General features: G+C 42.2%; 1 protein-coding gene across 5 annotated transcripts in view; it reads left to right on the top strand.

Moving 5' to 3' along the window:
• Positions 1–23,010, top strand: part of scaper (S-phase cyclin A-associated protein in the ER) — a 90,553-nt gene extending 67,543 nt beyond the window's left edge. For all 5 annotated transcript variants that reach the window (XM_058408706.1, XM_058408704.1, XM_058408707.1 and 2 more), the window contains 7 exons: positions 2,135–2,355; positions 5,179–5,334; positions 8,015–8,261; positions 11,227–11,376; positions 19,422–19,613; positions 21,682–21,730; positions 22,014–23,010. In XM_058408706.1, the coding sequence (XP_058264689.1) occupies positions 2,135–2,355; positions 5,179–5,334; positions 8,015–8,261; positions 11,227–11,376; positions 19,422–19,613; positions 21,682–21,730; positions 22,014–22,117 (1,119 nt within the window). In that variant the 3' untranslated portion in view covers positions 22,118–23,010. The remainder of the gene's footprint in view (positions 1–2,134; positions 2,356–5,178; positions 5,335–8,014; positions 8,262–11,226; positions 11,377–19,421; positions 19,614–21,681; positions 21,731–22,013) is intronic.
• The last annotated feature ends 201 nt before the right edge of the window (positions 23,011–23,211 follow it).

Here is a 23,211-nt window from a genome sequence, read left to right as displayed (position 1 = left end):
CCTTGTACTGGAACGAACGTATCCCATCCACCAGATGTGAGGCCAGAGCCAAAAAAGGAACCCTAACACACACATCACACGTCTAGTTTACATGAGTCACTGAATCATCAAGAGTTCTGGGAAAGTACTGTTGCTAGATTTCATTTCTTTCTGTCTGAGTGTTTATTATCTGATATCATTCAAAAGCTCCCACTGGTAGACAGAGCTACGATAATGGGAGGGTTAATCTCACACCATACACAACATATACACATGGTTTTGTAGTAGAATCAAGCAATTATGGGAAATTTAAATCTTTAGTACGAGACACACGTGTACAAGCTATAGTACTGGATCCTTCACAACCAAGTCATTTTGGGAAAGCTGACACAAGCTTGAAAGCATGGACTGTGTTCTAAACAAATAACAAATCCTTGCACGAGGGTTATGGTGGAAGTCTGGAAGTTCCAGTTTGGAGAAGTCATATTTCCTGTGGGCGTAGTAAGAGATGAGGTCCGTCTCTAAGCATTTGTTTACATGTGAATTAACCCTGCAGCTAGTCAGACCTCTTGCTTAGTGATTCTGTCTGTTTGGTGAATTTTCAAGAAGTTTTTAGAAATCATAAAGGGTTTATTTGTATCATTAACACCTTGATTTTTCATTCTGACTCACCACTAGATGTACAGAATTTGACATTTTATAGACATTTGTTTGTTTCCGATTTATTTTGCTGAAACAAAAACGTAGCATTTACCTAAACTACCAGCTAAAGAACCAACGGATATCCTTCTGGAAGGGTCAGCTTAGCTGTTGGTATATTCGGTATTTATACCTTAACACGCAAATATAGTTCTATAGTTAAACTTGTATTTGGATATTAAAAGAGTGAGTGTGTGTAGTGCCAGGCAGCCATGGCGTCTCGCTCCCCTTCCCCTCCTGTAATTAGATTTGTTAAGAATGTAGCAGGCTTTGCCTGCTTTGTCGGTGTTCTTATTCGTCCCTCGGTTAAAGCTGACATCTGACCATTGGCTGTACTAGTGCTGTATATTACTTCCTTCCACAGAATGACTGGCCCATGCCTAATCACACACCCTCTTGCCAAGCACTTATCTGATGATCAGACATCCGAGTTCTTTATTTAATGATCCAATCCATGCTTTGGGAAAGTGTTTAGCAAAAGTGATGAAATGATACAGGCTATAGAGAGCCTATAGTGCACACACATTATATATGCCGTGATTACTTTTTAACGGAATGAAAATCATAACTCCAGCCAGAAGGTTCAAAAACACTTAAATCAATGTGAGGACTCATTAGTATCTGTTAAGTCCAGCAGTCTGCACTCGGCTGTAGGGCCTGCATGCCGGTTACACGATGCCGCTCGCAGCACCCTGCCAGGCTTCTTGTATGCCCCTCGCTGGCACGCCACCAGTGACAGTGTCACTCCGAGTTTAACCGTCAGTTTATAGCCCAGAGCTGATGAATAATAAATAAGACGCGTGTTGTTATTTATGTCTCCGAGGATCAGGATTCCAACCAAAGACTAATGGTATGTGCCTGAAAACAAAGAGGAAGGGATCGTTTTTATTTGCACCCCCCTGACTTAATTGGACAGGCTTTAAAATGCACACTGAGGTTTAAATGTCCTCGTCTATTGTGCAGTTGATATTGAGACTGCAGGAGCTAATGCCGAATGAGCTCAGATACATATCACTGCCAAGATTAGAGGTAAAGGCAAGCTTTGCTTCAGTGGGTTAGACCTACAGTCAAGATAAAGGGTTAGATTTTCGAAACTCACATCAGGCGATTTGAAAGAGCTGATCTGAAACCTTATTCAGTGATGTTCGAGTTAGGTGTTAATATTCCATGGCTGGTTAAAAATGATTTGTTTGGCTGAGTCTGAAGTGATATATAAATATCTAATATGCATTTTGGGACTCCGTTCCAACCCAGTAAACACAGCACTTCTCAGTAGCTCTTATTCTTAAATAAATACTCACACACACTCACTCTCTCTCTCTTTCTCTCTCTCTCTCTCTCTCTCTCTCACACACACAGACACACACACACTTGCCATCTCCCATGTCTTCCCTTGCTGCTTCTCTCAATCATTTTTCAATTTTCCTTCTCATATTTTTTATTCTCATGTTCTTAGCTCTACGTTCCCGATGAGGATAAGTCCATCTTTGGCCGCACTGTGAACAAACAGATCTTTGAGGGTTTGACTACCGGTCTGCTCCAGACCACTGCTACCATTGTGAATCTCCTGGAACCTGCTGGACTGGAAGCTGGAAAAAGTTCTTCCTGGATCTGCTCCCCTGATATCAAGATCAAGACAGTCGAAAGCTTCACCTCCCGCGCTCAAGACCTCATCAGGTCAGTCTGGGTTTTAGTTATTCTTCCCTAAATAAGGGACTGTGTTGCAAAAGTCTGTCTTTTATTCCTTTTTGTAAATGTCATCTTTGGTTTTCTGCCAGATGCACACATTCTTGCAGTGTAAATATCTGCTCTTTGCGATTGGTACCCAGCCGAGTCCTTTTCTTCCTGCTTTTTGACTCTGAAGCAGGAAGACAAGTTGTTTTTTAACCTCTACATTCTTTCTCACAGATTCATGTTTAATGTGACATAGCTAGTAGTCTGTAAGGGGATTTCTGCTCAGTAAATTCTAGCAGTAAAATATGAGTATTGGAAAGGATTCTTCTCTACAGGGAAAGCTCACTTGGAGACAAACCAGAAGTTTAGCTTTTCCTGTATCTGGTACATTCACAATCATGGGACCAGATTTCAAGAAGCTGCTCCTGTGAAACCCTGTCCATGCCCATCACTTGACATTATACAGAGGGAAGATTATGCAGACAATACCGTGTTCTAGCTTTGACATCACCCTGATTGGGTGTCAGCTGTCTCAGAAATATTGGCAGGCCTGTCGCAGTTTACCCTTTTTAATACATACCACATACGCTCAAACCTTAAGTCCTTAAGTCTGCTCCAGCCAAGAGGAGCTGCAGCCAAAAGCTGTTTCTGGAACTAAACGACTTCCAGTTGAACTTGGTCTGAGAGCAAAAGGGCAAGCAGGAGGGACCAAACTTTTGGTTTAGTCCTTGTCCATGAAGAAAGACAGACTGCCTTGGAGTCCTGGTAGAACCCAAACTTCCCACAGCCCCACTTCACTTCTGTACCTCATCTGAGAAGAACTGCTTCAGGGTCTCGGCGGCTTTGTGCGGGGCAAGTATAACGTGACCCAAACTATAAAGGTACAGTCTAGACAAGACTTACATGTTAACGTTAACAGTAGTCTGTGCTGATGCCAGACAGATTTTTTAACTCACTCCCGAAGGAATTCTGACCAATTCCCATTCACAACCTCAAGATCCCACCCCCTGCGGATGCTCCCAGCCCACTGTACTTTCTAATGGATTTAGTTTGGTTGTATTTCCCAAAATGTGAATAATTGAATCATTTAAAACCGCTGTGAGAAAGCTCAGGATAGAGCTGTTACTGTAAATATGTGGATTAAAGCAGTAAGTGTGTCATACAGCTATGCATAAGTCCACTCAAGAGCCTCATATCCAATCATTGTATCCCATCCTGCTGCAAGTCAGAAATGCCATCGACTTTTTTATTTGGCCTCGTCGGATCCCAGTCCCGATGCACTCCTTCAGTCCGGTCGTGCTAAAAGGAGTTCATCATTCATATTTGTTGGAATGGAGAAAAATAGCATGTAATAAAGGTTTTGAACAATTTAGAAAACCAGTATAAACACTTTGGGCCCATTTTCATTCAGACATAAACATTGAAAGGCTACGCAGTGATGTGTGTTAAAGCTCCGTTCAGCTTCAGTCAAGCCAGAGAAGAGGATAAAGCAGTAACAAGTGGCTTTGGTTTAAGAAACAGGTGACCTACTAAAGCAAAAAGAGGCAGAATCATAATTACCTGAGAAAACTTTAACTGAGTGACAGCCATAACGAAAGAGGAATGCCTGAGAAAGATATGAAGGGAAGAGCTCAAGCAATCATTTATTTTTTTTGGATAGGGTTTAGAGTAAGAGGAAGGAATAGAGAAGCAATGAACGAAAGAAATTCTGCTGTACGGAAAGGAGCCGTTGCTGTAGTGCAGATTCTAACAGACCCTGCTTCTCTGGGAGGTCTCTTGATTGACAGTGTGGAGCCTCCAGTCACTGGAGGAGGAGGCGGGGGTGGAGGGGACAGGCATACCTGAGCTATGAGACACTTCTGTAGTTCAGGAAGAGGGGATTGATCCCCCCCCCCCACCCCCACCTGGGCTGGCACATGGAGGCACTGTCTGCCCAGTAATGCTGTAATTAGGTCTGATTTGTAGCTAGGAGGGTGGGGCTAACACCACCATGAGACCTGTCATTTGCCTGGACAAATGAGAGAGACAGGGACAATAGACAGGCGTGGCAGGCTCAGACACAAGCTCCGATTTCCACTTGTCGCATAGGTTGTTTGTAGACAGCACCTCTGCAACTGAATCTGTGGTTTAATTTCAGAGATTAGTTCTGAGTTATGTTGCATAATGTACTGACAATGACCGTTTTAAACATGGGTGAACGAATTTAGATCAAATTCTAATCTACAGACAGAATAGAGCTGATCTGTGAATCAGCCCTCACGTCATAGAAATTTCAATGTTTCAGTTCGCAACAGCTCACATGACACGACCCGGTGCTCATAAAAACCTGGTCCAGCCTGCTGTGTTTCACACGTTGACACCTTAGTGAAGTGTAAACTCCATAGAAATCCGTTCAGATGGCATGCTTACACTTTCCTTACACCCTGAACTTTTTGTTTTGTTTTGTTTAAAGTATAATTTACAACAATTGTCTGGTCTGTAGGTGTAAAGCAAATGATAGGATATTCATTACACCAACATTGGGAACTAGAATCAACATAAATATGCTGTTTGTTCACTGTCTCCGGGCACGTTTTTAAGTGAACTGTGTTGTAGTTATAGCTGTTTAAAGTAGGACTCCACACATTCAATTGTCAGTGCACTGCAGATGGGCATCAGTTCTCTTCATTTAAAAATAAAAAGGTAGTGAAGTGCTTCCAGTCATGGTGCTTATGCATGGCGATCTGGTGCGAATTCTAGATTCCTCTACAATTCTATTATACATATTGCTTGTGAATTTTATACATTTTCACAAACCGACTAATGTTATGTCTTGCTTTTCCTCAGCTATGTGGTGAACATGGGTGTGATTGACAAGCTGTATGGCTGCTTCCTGTCTGTGCAAGGCCCGATCGATGAGAGTCCTAAAATGTCTGCCTTTCTGGAGCAGGCTTCAGCTCTCCTCTATGCCCTGTGCAAGTTGTGTTTTGCCGTGAACGGCCGGTGAGTGGCATCTCTATCTCTCTTCCTGTCTCTCTCCCATTTCCTGATGTGCTATAACACAGATACCAGAATGTCATCAATCACTAGTTGTTCATCTAGTTCCATCTTGCTCATTGTAAACTCCTGCTTTCAGCCCACCCACACACACGTGTCTATCTGTGTATGTATGTATGTATATATGTACGTGAGAGCGTGTTCATTGACAGAGGCTAGCTCCATGAGGAAATGCTGGCAGTGACTCAACTCTGTATCTCTTTCCCCCCTCATAAAACCTTTGATGTCTAGAACGCTTGTAAAGTGTACCTTCTGCAATGTTGAGTGTCTTTGTGTCTGCATGTGTTTATTGATATTGTTAGGTCTGGCTCAGTCATGTTGACCAGTCCTGCCCTGGCTGCTGTGCCCAGCCCTGTATATGTCCAGCTGCTGTGTGCTGTAACACTGTCCAGCTGTTTAACACCATTCTCTCCCTCTCCCCAACTCCATGTCACTAAATATCTGTGAGAAACCCCAGCAACAACAGCTCTCCACTTTTAATAGCTCCACTCCACAGTGCCATATTATAATCAACATCCTTCTAATCCAGCCATCTATATCTCCATACAACCATTATTCACAAGGTGGAGAGCCAGGAAGTCATTCCAGGTCGAAATGTGGTGTGTGGATGTTTTGAAGTGTTTCTGCTCTCTGCCCGCTTGCTGTGTCGTGGGATTTGCTTGACAGAGAGGGGGTCATGTAGCTACACAGTTGCTAATTTCCACACACTCCACGCTTGGTTGACTTCATGTAACAGCATGCACAGTGGGGTAACATCCAGAGGGCAGGCAAACCCCTGTTCTTTGACTGGAAACCACAGTGTGTGTTGATGTGCTATACTAATAATTACCTGTCATGAGCTGAATTGTGCTCATTGATGACTGCTGAAGTGTTGCTGAATGGCAAGATCCTTATCTTCCATCTCTTTCTTTGTTTAGTATTCCTCTCTCCACAGTGGTTTATTCTGAATTTAAACTGCCACGTTTTTCTTCCTGGTTAACTGTAAATCAGGCAGACAATATGTGCATTAGCGAAGGTTTAGCTGTAAGCGTGGTTGAATCAGGCAGGCTGATTCAGGGTTGGTGAGCAGGCTCAGATTGCCACTGTCAGGCCTTCGCTTTCATCCCACGCGCTGGCTGTTTCCCAGTCAGGGGATGTGGAACCTGTCATGCAGAGTCACAGTGAGAGAACCGAGTCTTTGTTCCCTCACACAGACGCTAATCCTAAGTGTCTGCGCAAGTAGGGCTACCCTGAGAACTGCTTTAGGATTTTGACTCTTCTGTGTATGCTAAGGATTTGGTTTTGGGGGAACTGATCCAAGAACAGCTTTGGAAGCTCAAAACCGTGCACTTCTTTCACTCATTAAGGCGTGTGTTGTTGGGTTCTCAACATCGAGATCCTGGCATTATCTTTAGTGTCATTTCAGGTACACATTATCCCAGTGTGCTGATCTTGGAAATGCTCCTATCCAAATACTAACCTCCGTCATTAGAGAAATGGCAAAGCAGATCTCAGATCAGCCTGATAAGGCAGCTTCACTGCTGCCTGTATAATTTGTGACTAGGGTGTGGAGTTACCAAGCCTGTTAATCCGCCCGGCGTTGTCCAGGCTAATACACAAACATGCTGTCTTAAATCCTCTAAGATGGGCTGTAATTAAATGTGCTGGAGCGCAGAAGAGCCTGAGACAGTAGTTTGTTTTGGGAAAGTGTCTGTTGGCTGTCAAAGTGCTTCATATGTTTCAAAGGTTTCATCGCACCAGGTTTTGTTTTTTTTTTGGAAGTTTGTTGGGTTTCAGAGATGTTGGTTGTTTGTATTGAAGTGAATCGGAAGGTATGCTGCATTACTTACGGTCCTCACAAATGCTAGTCTCCATTGCTTTGTCAAATTAAACGCCTCCTTTCCTTGCCTATTACAGATCATGCTGGCAGATGTAAATGTAAAACATTTGAACTTTATTCTTCTTGTAACTAGACAAATCTGCAGGGCTGAGTTCTGATTCCTACGCGACTGAACATGACCAGTTAAGCTTCTCTGCCCTGTAGGCATTCTGTACAGACAAGCTTTGCCCCGTTATTTATATCCGAGTGGACAGGACCTGGTCTAGCGAGTAAATCTAGAAGCCGCAGGGACCAGACTTCCCTCACTCCCTGCAACCTAGGTCTTTGACTCTTTGCGGTTAAGAAAGCAGCCGGCACCTCCTTGGGTTGTGAGACATTGAGCCGCTTGTCAGAGTCTCCCTCTCCAGCTGCCTCTCACCACTCCAGACTTGGTGAAGAGCTGTCTCACATGTTTGCCTTTGTTTGAAAGGACTCCGGTTCAGATGAATGGTACATAAACAAGGGGGAGTTGGTTCTGCTTTTCTTGAAGATTTGATACAATGAGGGAACACCTTAGCTGAGGGTATAGCAATATTTCTGCCCCCATGTGTCAGCCAAATGTTTAGAAATATTATTTAAAAAATGTGCAACAAACGTTTGCGTGTACGTGTACCTACATCGGTGCATATTTCAGTCAAATGAACGTCACTGTTTGTTTGTCTTGGATCTGTGTATGTGCATGGGAACATGTCAGCCACATATTTTCCTTTCAATGCCCATAATGCATCTCTCACAACCCTTCCCCCCGTCACCTCATCTCTTTCTCAGCTCCTCCAGTATCTTTGACAATAAGCGGCAGGACCCTACTGGACTGACGGCGCTGCTGCAGAACACTGACCTTGTTGGCGTGCTGCACATGCTGTATTGTATCCTGCTGCACAGCACCGTGCCTGAGCCCCAGTCTGGCAGCATGGCGTCACTCCAGGAGCCATACAGCCCTGCTGTGGTCCAGGTGGCACTTCAGGGCCTGCGATTCCTCAACAGCTTTGCCCTGCTTGACCTCACTGCCTTCCAGGTACTCTACACTAGTGTTCTACAGGATAGTGCTTCAGACTTTCAGTTCCCAGCTATCACTATGCAATATACGGCGATATTGATACTGTGACCATCATATCAGATCAATAATATACTGAACAAATCATTGTGGACTCACTGACATGAAGTATTTTCTAGTTTGTTCTAATTGTGCAATGTCCACTTTCTGTTCATTCTAGTGGCACACATATACAGTCCGTGCTTTATGTGGACATCGGTGTTGATAGGCAGTTCTGCTTATTTTGATATTCTGCCTACATTTACATAAAGTTACTCTACCCTTCTTAGGTTAAACATTTATTTTTATTTCATTTCTCTTTCCCTTTCCTCCAACTGAAAGCGCAGTTACTTTTCATCCGACTGGAAAATAATAAAAATAACTCTCGGATTACAGAAAAACAATTCATACAAATAAGAATCGTCAGCCTAACATTCTGTATAATCATTTACATTTAGAATACATCTTCTCAATTTCAAATAAAGCCAAAATCACTTTTCACACACACACACAAAAAAATCAACTTCACATTCTTCCCCATTAAACCTAGCGTAGTTGTTCTCAGTTACAAGGTCTAAAAGAGAAAACACCTGTTTTTAATCTAAAAGCTGTGTGGCGAAAATTTATCCTGATTTAATGTTTACTATATATATAGCCTATAAGGGGTAACCTCGATTTTTTCCCCCCCTTTTGATTGACATTAAATATTCGGCACCAACCGTTTGCCAGGTCTGAAATATATTTTTCCAACTACCGGTGCAGATTATTGGCTAGTTCCTGTTTAATCCTATTTTGAATTGCTAGTGTGGTGTTCATCCCAGGTTTTCATATATAATGCTCAGTCTCTGTGCACTGCCTGGGGAACAGCACTGTAAAATGCAGCTTTATGACATAAGAGAGGGTGCGTACGCCCTGCTGTCCGTCTCCGCTATGAGGTTGGGCTCACTGCAGCCAAACTGTCTGGCCAAAATTGTGTTGCAGGGCTTGTTTTTCTTACGCACAGGGCAAGCCCACAGATTTGCCTTGAGCTAGCTGACAACGTGCCATGCTGAGCCCATCCCTCAAACCAGACATTCCAAACAGTGCAGAGAATAAAAAATGATGTCAGAACTCTCAGGGGTTTTGTGCACGGACTAGCAAAGTATACCTGTGCTCAGGAATTCAGGCAGTAGAGTCGACCGGCAGCGCTAATGATCTGACCACTGCTCAACTCCGTGTACCACTGGCAGGCGCTCACTATTTCTTCCTAGAACAAAGGGAACCCTATGGACATAAACACGCTTGACCCCTGACCCCAGACCAGTCGTGTTGAAGGCTTCGGGTCAGCTATGCGGATGGAGAGCGGCATTAAATGAAGCCTGTCCGGTCGTACATTAGCCGGCCTGATGAAGAGAAAAGGATGGATTCACAATGGTAAATCACCATGTAAACATTGAGGCGTGAGGGAGGAAATGCGGGAAGTGTATGAATTATTTTAATGGCTTTCAGTAATTACTCACACTTTGCGCGTATGTGCGCGGGTTTCCCTTTCCCGTGCTTTTCGTCTTGTCCCTTCTATATTTAAAACAGCTGGTAGTCGAAGCGACACCAACGTTTTATGAACATTTTAAATAATGCTGTTTTGGGGGCCGTAGTTGTAATCACCTTGTGGTTTACATTAGCCCACGGAGCTGACTAATAGGTTCATCGGAAGAGCTCAGCTCCTCCCCTCTCTTCTACTCTGACACTCTCATTAACATCCAATAGCACTCTTCAACTGTCTTCTACATGATCTCTAGCCACTGTAAGAGAAACTCCCAATGGTGGCCTAAGGCAAACGTGTCGGTCTACACACTAGTGTTGTGTTCTACATACTGCAGTAATGCATTAGAGAGAGAAAAAACCTCAGGTGAGATCTGACTCAGGTAGTGTTTAACTGATTTATTGCTGCGATATGAGGCATTCAATGGAGATTATTGCAAGGTGGTTACACCACAACAGTACTCCTTGTTCTGATCATTCTGGTAATTAACTCTAGTCTAGAAAAGAAAATATTGCATTTGCATTCTATCATTCATTGCTCTATATTGTGGTCAGGACTTTGGTGGATCCAGAAACTCTCCCAGGAACACTGGGTACAAGGTATAAATACACATGCTTGTTTACCCTTTGGGGCGAATTGATCATAACCAGTTCAGCCACTGGTCTGTATTTGGATAGTGGGAGGAAACTAGAGAACCTGGAGGAATCCCATGCAGAACTCCATACATCAGCACAGGTTGTTTGAAATGGTGACGCTGGAGCTGTGAGGTGTTTACCTCACGCCGCATACCTGTGTTTGCATGAGTTAATCAGCAGCTATTGAGGTTACATGATTAAAGGTGTGTTTTGTCAATATATGCATTTAAAGCTGCTTTAATGTAAAGTGTGTAAATAAACCCTACGTCATATCCCGTAGCCTTGTTGCGCTGGCATTATTTAGGTATTTTTGTTTGTGCTTGCTTACTCAGACCTTCCATCCCTAGCTCTCACACCCCACAGCTAATGTCAGTAGTCTCAGTGCTGACCCTGAGGCGCTTTGTCATACTGACATGTTTAATAAATACTGTCTGTGGCTCGGCTGATAGCATCTCCTCTATAGGGAGACTGGGGGGTCTGGAGTGGGACCTCTCTGTCTCCAGAGCTGTGGAAAGACTCTCACAAATCCTCCTCAACAACCCCAACTTGTTTTTTTTTTTTTTGTCCACTTTAAAACATTAGTTATCTTCTTATGCTCTAAAATGTACCATGTGTCTTATACCTAAACAGTTTAGAATAGTCCAGTTAGGTTCAAGTAGGAGTAGTCCTTTCAAACTGATGGTCAGGTAACCGCTGACCTTAATCTGCTTCCTTGTTTGATTTGCCTGCTTTTGATCGTAATAAATGTTTGATAATCTGTCACTGATTTAATATTGTTATTTTTTCCCAGTCTGTTTTGGGAGCTGAGGGATTGTCTCTGGCCTTTAGACACATCGTGAGTTCTCTGCTGTGGTACTGCTCGCAGAACAGCTCTGAGGAACTGCTGCATGAGGTCATCATCTGCGTAGGCTACTTCACCGTCAACCACCCGGACAACCAGGTGAGCATTGTGTGTACAGAGAAACACAACAGGCTGTTGAAGATGAGGGAAGAACAAACCCACTACCATTCCAGTTCCCATTGGGGGTCTGTTATAGAGCTAACATTTCTGAAAGCTGGCAGTTTATTACTGTTTATATACAAGCTGCTTCTGCTTCCTGATAAAGCTGAAAACGGTCATTAAAAACACAAATGAAGAGCTGACATTATAGTACCATTACAGCTTAATAATAATAATAATAATAATGATAATAATAATAGACAGGCGCTTTATGGGAAAATAATCAACGGCAGAATCCACACCATACCACAGTGGATTATTTTCCTGTCACAGCTCAGCATGAGGGTTTTTATTTCTCTTATACCGCAGCAGTTTGCCAAAAATTGTTAATTAAGTTATTAATTTTATTCATATAATAAATGGCACGTTGTGCTTTTTAACCATTTAATCTTCATGAGATACGTTACTTCCTGTTATCACTTGCATTACAACAGCTATAAACTCTCATCATCTTTAAGTTAATAAGAAAACAAACACAAGTCCTCCGTCTTGGAGACTTTCCCATGGCAGATAACTTCCTAAAGCAGAGAAATAACCATTTTATATATCATATAAACTGTGTACTTACAGGAACATTACCTGTTTTAACAGAATAAATTTTATGTATATTTCATTACCTGTTTTTTTATGTTATTAATCAGTTTATTATTAAGCTTACATCTGCGAATTTGTGAATGAGCTTTAGGAATATATTAGAAGGAGTTTGTTAATATAAAATCATTTTAATTTAATAATATAATACCATATGATATAAAATCATTGGAATTAAAGCCGTAACTTCTGTCAGAGCTGCTTTTACCAAAAATGTATTAATGCCTTCGGATTGGAGATTTCAACACTGTGTTATAAATATCTATAACTGTGTTATAAAGATTTTTCCCAATAGGAAACCTGCTGCTATTGGGAGTGCTTCTCGAAAAAGAATCACTAAACTGTTTCCGAACCAAAAAGGTTTTCTCGTGTAGCGTAATTATTTCCACAAAACTCTGCTTTTTGATTCTTTTTATGCTATTTTTTACTTTTTATTTATTTTTTAATATTCATTAGCTGACATGAATGCTCAGCCAAAAGAGGTCAAGCACAGGAGGTCAAGCATGATCTTTTGTTTAAATTTGTTCAAAATGTTTACCAAGGAATTATGGTCTGCATTTTGTGAGGAAATATATTCTTGTAAACAGTAGTTATTATAGTTTAATATCATTTTAAAATACTGTGTGTGTTTAGTTTTGTAGAAATATTGTACTGTTCTGGTTCGTATGATCAAAACTAATTGATATAAAGGCTATTTTAAAGCACTTTGTAGAGCAAGGCATCTTGTCAGTTTATGCCGTTTGAGCGAAGGGTCTTGAAAAGGATTTTTGTTCACTAACAGAGTCGTTCTTAAAGAAGAGAAAGGAAAATATAACATTATTTGGATAATTAGAGTCACTGTCTTTAGCTAAAGCCTGTCATGTACTTGTAGGAGTGTTGAATGGAAGTGTGTTTATTTTAGTCTTATTCCACTTACAGAATCCCACTGAGATAAAAATCTGATTGCAAAGGAGACCTGGCCAAGAAGAAGCTTGTCTAACTTCTGATTAGATTTGGGATCTGATAAGATTTTCTTTATATACGCTATATTGCCAAAGGTTTTGGGACATCTGCCTTTACATGCACATGAATGTAATATGGAGTTGTCCCGCCCTTTGCAGCTATAACAGCTTCAACTCTTCTGGGAAGGCTTTCCACAAGGTTTAGGAGTGTGTTTATGGGAATTTTTGACCGTTCCTCTAGAAGCGCATTTGTGAGGTCAGGCACTGATGCTGGATGAGAAGGTCTGGCTCGTAGTCTCCAATCTAATTTATCCCAAAGGTGTTCTATCAGGTTGAGGTCAGGACTCCATACCAAACTCGCTCATCCATGTCTTTATGGACCTTGCTTTGGTCACTGGTGTGCAGTCATGTTGGAACAGGAAGGGGTCATCCCCAAACTGTTCCCACAAAGTTGGGAGCATGAAATTGTCCAAAATGTCTTGGTATGAAGCTGAAGCATTAAGAGTTCCTTTCACTGGAACTAAGGGGCCGAGCCCAACCCCTGAACTCAATGATTTGGAGGGGTGTCCCAAAACTTTTGGCAATATAGTGTATGCATCTTACCATCCACTTTAATAGGAACATCTGTATATTCATGCAGTTATTTAATCAGCCAATTATGTGGCAGCAGTAAAATGCATAAAATCATGCAGGCACAGGTGAAGAGCTTCAGTTAATGTTCATGCCACATATCAAAATGAAGAAAAAAGCTAAGCTCTGTGACGTTGGCTGCTGTCTAGATGTTGGAGCCAGAAGGCCTGGTTTGAGTTTGAGTTTTTCAGAAACTGCTGATTTTCTGGCATTTTACACAGAAGATAAGAAAAACAAAAAACACTGAGTGAGCAACAGTTCTGTGTGGAAGCACCTTGTTGCTGAGAGATGACGCAGGAAAACGGTAATGTTGTTAAGCAGTGTCGTGAGCTGTAAAGCATCTCGGCATGCACAAAACATTTGAACAATCGAACGTTGAAGCTGAGACCATCATGGTCAAAGTGTGGGTGAGTCTGGGCGCATAATAGCCTCGGATTCTTGTTCTTGGCTGACGGGACTGACCTGAGTGGCCAGTGTGAGAATTGTAACTTAAATCTAAGCAGATACTGGCTCTAATGGTTTGGATTATTTATACAATACTTCGAATATCTATTGTTGACTTTAATCTTATGGATGTCGGCTAACGCGAGTCATGTTGAACTGACTTTCTGTGATCAACAGCTGTCATATATGCAGGTCATAAAAAAAAAAAAAAAAATTCATGGAAAACTTTTGGGAAAAAATATTTGCTTAAAAAGCTGTTCAGTAGTTCATGAGCCAGATGTGCTTTTCTCAGAACAAACAACTGAAACAAAAGCTGGATAATGCAGCAGCTATGGCCCCCCTGTGCCATGCTCTGTGCCAGGCTTTGTGGTTTTATTCTTGGCATTCGGTTTGCTCATTGTCGGAGCTTTAGCAGGAGGTGGAACATGCAGGCGAGGATCACGGATCAGTGAGGTACGCTGCTTTCTGCCAGCTACATGGCCTGTGACAGCACTTCACTCACTCCTCCAGGGTTTAGTTATGTGAGTCTCCCGAGGATTGTCCGTCCTCAAGGGAGGGTCAGAGTCCGAACAATTTATGGGCTTATTACGGATTCTAATTTAAAACATTTTTGCTGTTAATTAAAAAAACGGCCTCTCATTTTATTACGGTCCAGTTCTCCTCTGCCACTCCAATCCAATCTAATTATTTTGATGTACGCAATTAGCATTCGTTGGCCATTGTTGGGCTGATTTGCATATTATATTGGATAATTGAATGAGAGCTGAGGATTGAATTAAGGGGAGGAGTGACAGATGATTAGGCTTTGTGATCAGATAGGGGAAATTTAACACGGCAACCAGACTGAGAAATACACCTTTTGCATATTCATTTATCCCTAGCCCACTTTGCTAATTTGAAAATGGCTCTGAGGGAAAGTGTTTAAATGTTCCTGGACACAAGCTGTTTTTTTTATGTTGCGGTTTGATTGAGCTTCATCTTTTTAAAAATATCAGGAGATTTTAATTTAATTTGTATAGTTTCTCAAACGCTATTCAGTTTATGTGTGAAATGTATGTTACTCTTGTATTACTCCTTTAAATATCTGACAGCTGAGCTGCTTGGCAGTGGCTCAAAAGTTTGCTGTGTGATCATGGGACTCAGTATAAATGATGGGTTTGCCTAGGCTGTGGCCTTTCTCAGGCTAGCGTAAGCATAGGCAGGACACAAAGGCGGCGCTGACCCCAGACTCCTGACTCAGACCGCTGATTCAATGCCAGCACACCCGCCTGTGTTTATACGTGTTGGTCTGAGAAATAATCCAGCTCATAATATCATCACAGGAATTGTGTGTGTGTGTGTGTGCACTGTTATTCCCTTCCTACTCGGAGCATGTGTGTGTTACCCTGCTCCTCTTCCTCTCCGACTTTTCTTGAGTGACATGTACTGTGGTGGTTATGAAGTGTTTGTATTCAGTGTTTGATAATGTCTGTGATGCTATTAATACCTTACATAAGAGCATGAGTTTTGCCCAGCTTCTCAGATCCTAAGCAAAGGTTCAGTTCAGCAATTAGAGCCATTCATTTGTATTAGACCATAAAGATAAATGTGAAGTCTCTAACATTCGTGATTGTGATGCATGACCTCGATTTATGAGTCAGTCAACAACTGTTATAAATATCCTTTCTGATCGTTTTTTTTTTTTTCACATTGTCTCATGTCTGGAAAGCAGCCAAGCGGTGTTACTCACTGGTACATCTGCTAAAATGTACCAGAGACAACGTGGTCCATCGCGTTATCGTTATCCACGTTCCGCAGTCCTAGTGTTTCATCCACTGCTGACGGATAGCAAGGCAAAGGTGAACAAGCTGTTTAATGTAGACAGACACTTTTCAACATGGCACTTCTTTCAAAGAGCCAGGCTAAAACAGTTCACTACACTCATCTCTACTTATCTCCCACTCTCTTTGCCATGTTCAGAGCTATCTGCACTTCTCTCTGACTCTCGTCATATCCTAACACAGCCATAACTCCAGCCTTCGTGCCGGCCGTCTAATCCACGGCTAAACCGATGTTGAAACGTCGGCTTCAACAGTTTATTAAAGCAGAGATAACCCAACCCTTTGGGCCTTGTTGCCGGTGAGAGCTCTGTAGTAAACACAGGCACGGGGGTGGCCGCTCCTCACGGCTTCCGAGTGGCAGCAGAGAGGACGAAGCCTCTGCCAAGCACTGCGCCTGATTTACACGCGCCGTCATCAGAAAACTGTGGTTTAACACACTCGAGTATTATATGTTGGGGTTTCTTTTTTTTTCTGGATTTTTCTTTCATTTTTTGTTTGCCTGCTCATAAATCTCTCAAAATTTAGGGCCCCATTTAGGTCTAATGCTGGGTTTGAGTGCTGTCCAGGTCAGATGGGCTCCTGGTGAAGATCTCCCGGAGAGATTATCTTTCAAAGGATCGAAGTTGACGCTTGATTCAGACAGACAGCTGTAATAAATCACTGATCATTTACCCTTTTTTTTTTCAAACAAAACAGAGCTCTTAATGCTGTTTTGGTAAGAGGAACGTTTTTCTCATTTGGAGAAATGTTAACAAACCGGTCTCTTTTTATTGTGCTATTTTATTTGTAATAATTACGTTCCTGCGCTGTGTGCCGTCACAAAGTCTGGACAGATAGAGGTTTGGTAACGTTCTTTGTGCGTTCTGTCCGTGGGTGGTAGTCTTTGTTCACATAGGTCTTACTAGTCGTAACGTCCTGTCTTGAGTACCTCTTCAGCATCCTTATGAGTCGTTTACCCTTTACTCTTATCTGTGAGAGGTCTGTAACACCTCCTCCTTCACATTAGACTGTCTACACACACACACACACACATACACAATATTGAAACTTTCTCAAAGCTTCCCATTTTTTGCTTACAATAAATTTATTTGAAATAACATTTTTGGAGTTGTTTTCTACAGAAGTAAGTAACCTGATCAAAAGACGTCACATTCAGTGCTCTGCGTAGCGTCTAGCCTGTACGTTGGAGTCTCGGAGCCTCAGAGTTTCTTCTTCACTCTTATCAACACTCCATCAAAGAACAAACCAGGCCAGCTCAGGTCTCCTTCCTCTTCACCTTGGGCTATTCGGAGCCTGTGTTTGCGTTTCGGCGCATTAACTTTACACTCCCTTTGTTTTCAGTGGACAGGCCGGGAATTATGTAATAGACTTGCCATAAAAGTGTGGCTCTGTTTGAGAATCCCAAATGCTCTGTATTTAAGAAAAAACACAGGCCAGGCCTGGCCTCTCTGCTTCTTTATGACCATCTGTCTTTAAGCATGGGGGATGCAGAAGTTCAAAAGCCCACCAGCGCTTTTACTATGTCAGAATAAGATGCCTATCCGCCGCTGTAGGACTACGGCTCGGCAGCCATTTCTTTTCCCCAGCTCATGCAGGAATCTGGAGCTAACCTCTGCTCTCTCTGCGCTGTACGTCTCCCTGCTGCGGACACTTGAGGGGGGACAATTTGTTTAGGTGTGTGAAGATGGAGTATCGTATGCTAGGGGATTATGAGACGGCTGCTTGATTTGTGGACGGAATGTCCGCACAGATCCAGGCCCTCTGCTACCCAGTGCACACACACACACACACACACACACACTCCCACACTCTTACACAACATCCTTTCTGAAGTTCAGAACTTCTTGGTTTATGTACAACAAGTGCCAAGTTCTAGTCAAGTAACTGTAAGCTGAGGTAATGTCAGCATTATGAAGCATCATACAGTGTAACAGCTGCCTAACAGAAATGGACAAGAGCGTGCATCTATACAGCTTCTGACTTTAGTCCAGGAGTGATAGTAGAGATTAGTTTAGTCCTTCCCTGGGTTTATAAAAGAAAACAAAATACCCTTCTCAGCCTTTCCCACTCCATTTTGACGTTACACAGCTCTACCCCTGAAAACAACCAGGTCTTTTCGAACGATTGCTTAATTCTCTTTCACCGCTATGGTGGCGCAGGAAATTCACTTTTTTTCTCCTTTTTTCCTACATTCCTCAGGGAAACACTCATTAATTACATGTCAGAGAGAAGCCACTGTATCATGCTGTTTGGTCAGCACATGCCGGTGGGCTCAGCGATCTGAAATGAGTCGGCGGTCAGCTGTTTTGAGCTTTTAGTACCATTAAAGGGACTCTGCGGTGGTTTGTTTTAGACACTCAGTAAAGCATCTTTAAACAGTCCCTCATGCAGGATGACATTGCCTGAGAACCTTTGAACGCTGCTGTAGGACCGCGCTGTGTAGGGCCTTCACCTTGAAATGATAAAAGGGGTGAGTTATCGCTTTGTTTATCATGCTCTTAAACCCCTTGAAGTGCATTATTAAAGGGACAGAATGCATTGGAAAGAGTATTGTTAAGACTATTTTTACAAATCTTGTAAATCTTGGTAATTTATGTCGCCCAGTGCTGCGGGAATTTCACCTCACCCTTCTGGTTTGCATTTAGGGTTGATCTGTACTGGAGACTAGCGTGTATTGGGAGGTGGGTGGTTGAGGGGGTAATTGGTTCTTTCTCTTCCTCCCTCTCTATCTTCCACTCACTCTGTCTCACCTGTGGGGATTTACTGCAGTGACCTCCCAGCTGCCTGGTCTTGCCAGGTTCGCAGACTTTGGGCAGAAGGCCTCCGGCACCAGGAGCTGAGCCTGTGCTTTAATCAGGTCAGGGCTGGGAGCGATTTGATTTTAATGCTTGGGGGGGAAGGCTGGATGTGATGGTGTGATTGACTGCCCTGCTCAGGGGGGTGGGATGTAGGTGGTGAGAAACTCCATTAATGGTATTGCTTCATTTCTTAAAGTGGCAGAAGTGGTGTGTGTGTGTGTGTGTAAGACCATACAGGGGGTCTTTCCTCCAAGCCTCCCCCCACCTTTGCCCTAGTCACCCTCTTTATTTTTTTCTTTCCACCTTCTGATTCCTAGCTACTTATTCGCCCACACCCCATGATATTACCTCTGCGTGAACTTCAGTGGCACCTTGATACCTTGGGGCATTTTCTCCATAACTCTCTTATCGTGATAATCACTGTGTGTCAGTTTCCTCTTTGCCTATGAATGAAGTGAGGCGGCGTGACTCAGAAGGCTGTACGTCTGCTCTCGAGCGACTAAGAGGAGCCCGAAAGTGTTCCATGTACACTCGGCCACAGAGGGGAGGTGCAGAGGCATCCCGAGCTGGGTTTATGGTGTGTAATTGTGTACTGGGGAGGCTGTGCTCTCTGTTTCTCCTTCTTAATGGCTGTTTGTGTGTTGTTTTTAGTGGCAGATTTATGTGTGGGAGGGGCGCAAGGCGAGGCTCTGATTTACTGCTAGGAGGTGCCGTTTGCTCGATATGTGTATGTGCACACACTTTCTGCCTGTGTGTTCCAGGTGATCGTGCAGTCTGGCCGGCAGCCCAGCGTGTTGCAGAAACTGTGTCAGCTGCCGTTCCAGTACTTCAGCCACCCGCACCTCATCAAAGTGCTCTTCCCCTCACTCATCAGCGCCTGCTACAACAACCAGCAGAACAAAGTCATGCTGCAGCAGGAGATGAGCTGCGTGCTCCTGGCCACGTTTATACAGGTACGTTATGCGTTTTCACGCACACATGCATGCAACAGTAGTGCTGCATGGCCTGTACATTGATGTTGCACTCCCTCACGCTAAAGACTGACTCACTTGGTTACATAAATTGCCAACATGCGTACTTCTCTTATACTTTTTTCCCTTCATTTTTTTTTTATTTTAATAAATCATACCTAAATCATATATTTGTAGCTGAGGTTTGTCTTCCAGTCTCACCTGCGGCACGTCCTCTGACCTGTAAAGCCCCCTCTCCTCCCACACACACACCTTTCCACTGTCTCTGCACAATGTCAACGTTTGACTCTTATCTCTCCAAACTCTGGCTTTGTCTCTGTTCCTGCCCTTTTGTTTTTTTGCTGCTCTTGTTACCCTCCCTTTTCCAAAGAAGCAACCTCCACGGCAAAGATGGATGGCTTCCTCTGTCGATTTGGGTGGATTTACCTGCCACCGGTTGAGCCTCTTGTAAACAGGCCGACTCCTTCATCTTCCCCCTGACAAGCTTCCCTGCACTGGCCCGCAACCTAGATTATTTATGTGGAGATTAGTGCTCACTTTGACAAGGACGGGCAATTGTCATTCCATTCAAACAACAGGAAGATGCACAGCATCCTGTACTCTAATGTGTGATAGGTCTGTTTAACAGTTTCTAAAAGAATAGTTTGGTTAAAACCAGGATTACTGATCTTTAATTTTTTTCATGAGGGTAAGACATAAAATTAAAACCACCTGCCTAATATTGTGTAGGTCCACCTTTTGCCGCCATAACAGTTCTGACCCGACTGTGATCTGAGAAAAATGGAGGCCAAGAGTCAACAAAAATTTTGTCATATTCTTCAAACCATTCCTGAACATTTCTTACAGTGTGTCCTGCTAAAACAGGCCACTGCCTGTCAAGAAGGTGTTTACTTGGCCTGCAGTAATGTTTAGGTAGGTGGAACCTGTCACATCCACATGAACCCAAATTTTCCCAGCAGAATATTTCCCAGAGCATCAAACTGCCTCCGCCACCTCGCCTTCGTGCCACACTACACCCTGGTCTCTACCCAAATTAAGCGATGTACATTCACCCAGCTGTCTGCATGATGCCACCTTCTTCCATTGCTCTATGGGTCAGATCTAATGCTCACATGCCCATTGTAGGCACTTTCGGTGGTGGACTCTGGTCAGCATGGACACTGTGACCGGACTGTGGCTATGTGTTCTGACATCTAGCCAGTATTAACTTCAGTAATTTCTGCCTCATTTTGTGGGATTGAACCACATGGGCTAGCCTTTGTTTGTCTTTCCTTGGACCACTTTTGATAACCATTGCATTCTGGGAACATCACACAAGAGCTGCAGTTTTGGAGATGCTCTGATCCAGTGGTCTAGCCATCACAATTTGGCCCTTCATCAAACTCGCTCAAATCCTTATGCTTGCTTCTAACACATCAACTTTGAGTACAAAATGTTTAGTTGCTGCCTAATATATCAAGATGCCACTGTAATGAGAGAATCTGTTAAATGTGTTATTCACATCACCTGTCAATGCTTTTAATATTATACTTGATATAAAATATACAGTATACCGAGAGTCTTTACACATTTTTGATGCTAAATGGAAAGCTTGCACAATGAACTAAAACTAACACACCTAGAATCACTTATTAAGGACATTTAGACACGCAAAAAACCCCAAAGTGGTCATGAGCACTGGAGACTTCACTTCACTTGAGACCGTGAAATGACGCTAAAACATGCCAAGGACCTTATTTAAAAATTAGAAAAAACATAAAAATGAAAAAAAAAAAAAAATTATAATAATAATTAAACAAAAACTTTCTAGTTATTTTTTTTTTATATGAACTCTAGTTATAAGTTAGGAAGAAATTTCTCAGGCATCACATTTTTATCTATAGTAATTTTATATAATAAATCCAAAGAGCTATGAAATTTGTTTTGTTTTATTTTGGGTTTGTGTAAACTATTAAAAAAATAAAATAAAAGGCTGCTTCGACTTAATTCAGAACAATTGCAGACTTATCGTGTATGGGTTATTAATTTCTTTATTATTATTTTCTTGTAGGATTGTGCCTCCTGTGAGAACCAGCCTGCCAGCAGGCCCCCACACCAAGGTGAGTCATCTCACACGTATGGAGCTTTATCTAATTCAGCTTCCTTACTTGGTAGATAAGTATCACTGGTGTAATCATCTGAATTATTATTGCTTGTCAGATTTCATGATTTCAGATTCCATGCCTTTTCCTGTCGATAATTACATGAAATTTCACATCGGAACGATTCAGATGAATAGGTGTTTTGTATCACCTCAACGAGAAACGCTTTTTTGTCATATGTGTGTGTGTGTGTGTGTGTGTGTATTCAGCGAGCTTCTCACTCCACTTCTCTTATCCACAGAGAGGGTCTCTGCTCTGCTGAATTACTGCGAGCTGTCCAACCGCTTCCCCCGAGATCAGTGGGACTCAGCGCTTCAGTTCTTCCTCAACAAGCAGGACGAGTGAGGCGAGGCGAGGAGCACTAGCTGGAATACACACCGAGTCCTTCGGTGCAAGCTCCAGAGCAGACTTACTACCTAGTCGTTTGTACCAGCACATTTTGCTCTAAGCACAACATCAAAAAACTTTCACTACATCACTTCAATTACTGTACATGGGCTTCTAGCCAAGTCTGACAAGTATGTGCCTGCATGTAGCAACTGATTTTTCGAACTGGATTTTCTTAGATCTCCTTAATAACTGTGCATTTCACCAAATAACTACATAATAAATTGAGATTAACTTTTTTTTTTTGTTTTGGATGAGCACACTGTAATAAAACCGTCCTCTTACAATGCAAATGCTTAAGGGCGGCATAACAAGTTGTTTGACTGTATGAACCTATTTGCTATGTAAATATACAGTTATTAGGAGCTGTCAGTTTAAAGTAAAATCAGTTATCTTCTGAATGAATGGATCTGTTGAAACAGATTTTTTTTTGTGGCGTGCACAATAGTTTACTGTTCTTCCTTTCGTGTTTTTTTTTTGTGGTTTATTAATTGTAAGGTTTGTATTTTTTGTTTTGTAAATGAAAGGTGTTAGTTCTTTAATTATAGGATTTAATCTATTTCTGTTCAGAGTACACCAAGTTACTTCTGTTCTGTGTGTGTGTGTGTGTGTGTGTGTGAGAGCGAGAGAGCGAGCGAGAGAGAGAGTGATATATTAAATTGCTATGCATAAAAAAAAGAAAAGTGAAATTTGTTTGTTGAAGTCTGGAGTCTGGACTTCTTTCTTATGTTTAATACTTATAAACAGCACTTACTAGTAAGTTGTTGTGTATGGCATGTTTTAATTTGCATTCTGTTATCTTTGTATTTCTTCCCGAAGCACTTTATTTATAGAAGTTGTTTTTTCTCCTGTTTAATAAAATAATAATAAAATTTAAAAAAAAAAAAAAAAAAAAAGCATGTGTTGTGCCTTATTATCTTGTTTTTAGTGATTACAGGATTGAACCTGCTTCAGTTAGTCTGATTAACAATTAGTTTGTTGTTAGTCCAGATGTTTTCTCTCGTCTCATTCGAAAATGTAATATGACGAAGAGACCCAGTCCCTGATTGTGC

Source organism: Hemibagrus wyckioides, linkage group LG14 (genome assembly GCF_019097595.1).
Source record: "Hemibagrus wyckioides isolate EC202008001 linkage group LG14, SWU_Hwy_1.0, whole genome shotgun sequence".
Lineage (NCBI taxonomy): Eukaryota > Metazoa > Chordata > Actinopteri > Siluriformes > Bagridae > Hemibagrus > Hemibagrus wyckioides.
The sequence above is the reverse complement of the archived record's forward strand: the minus strand, read 5'-3'. Positions and strand labels throughout refer to the sequence as shown.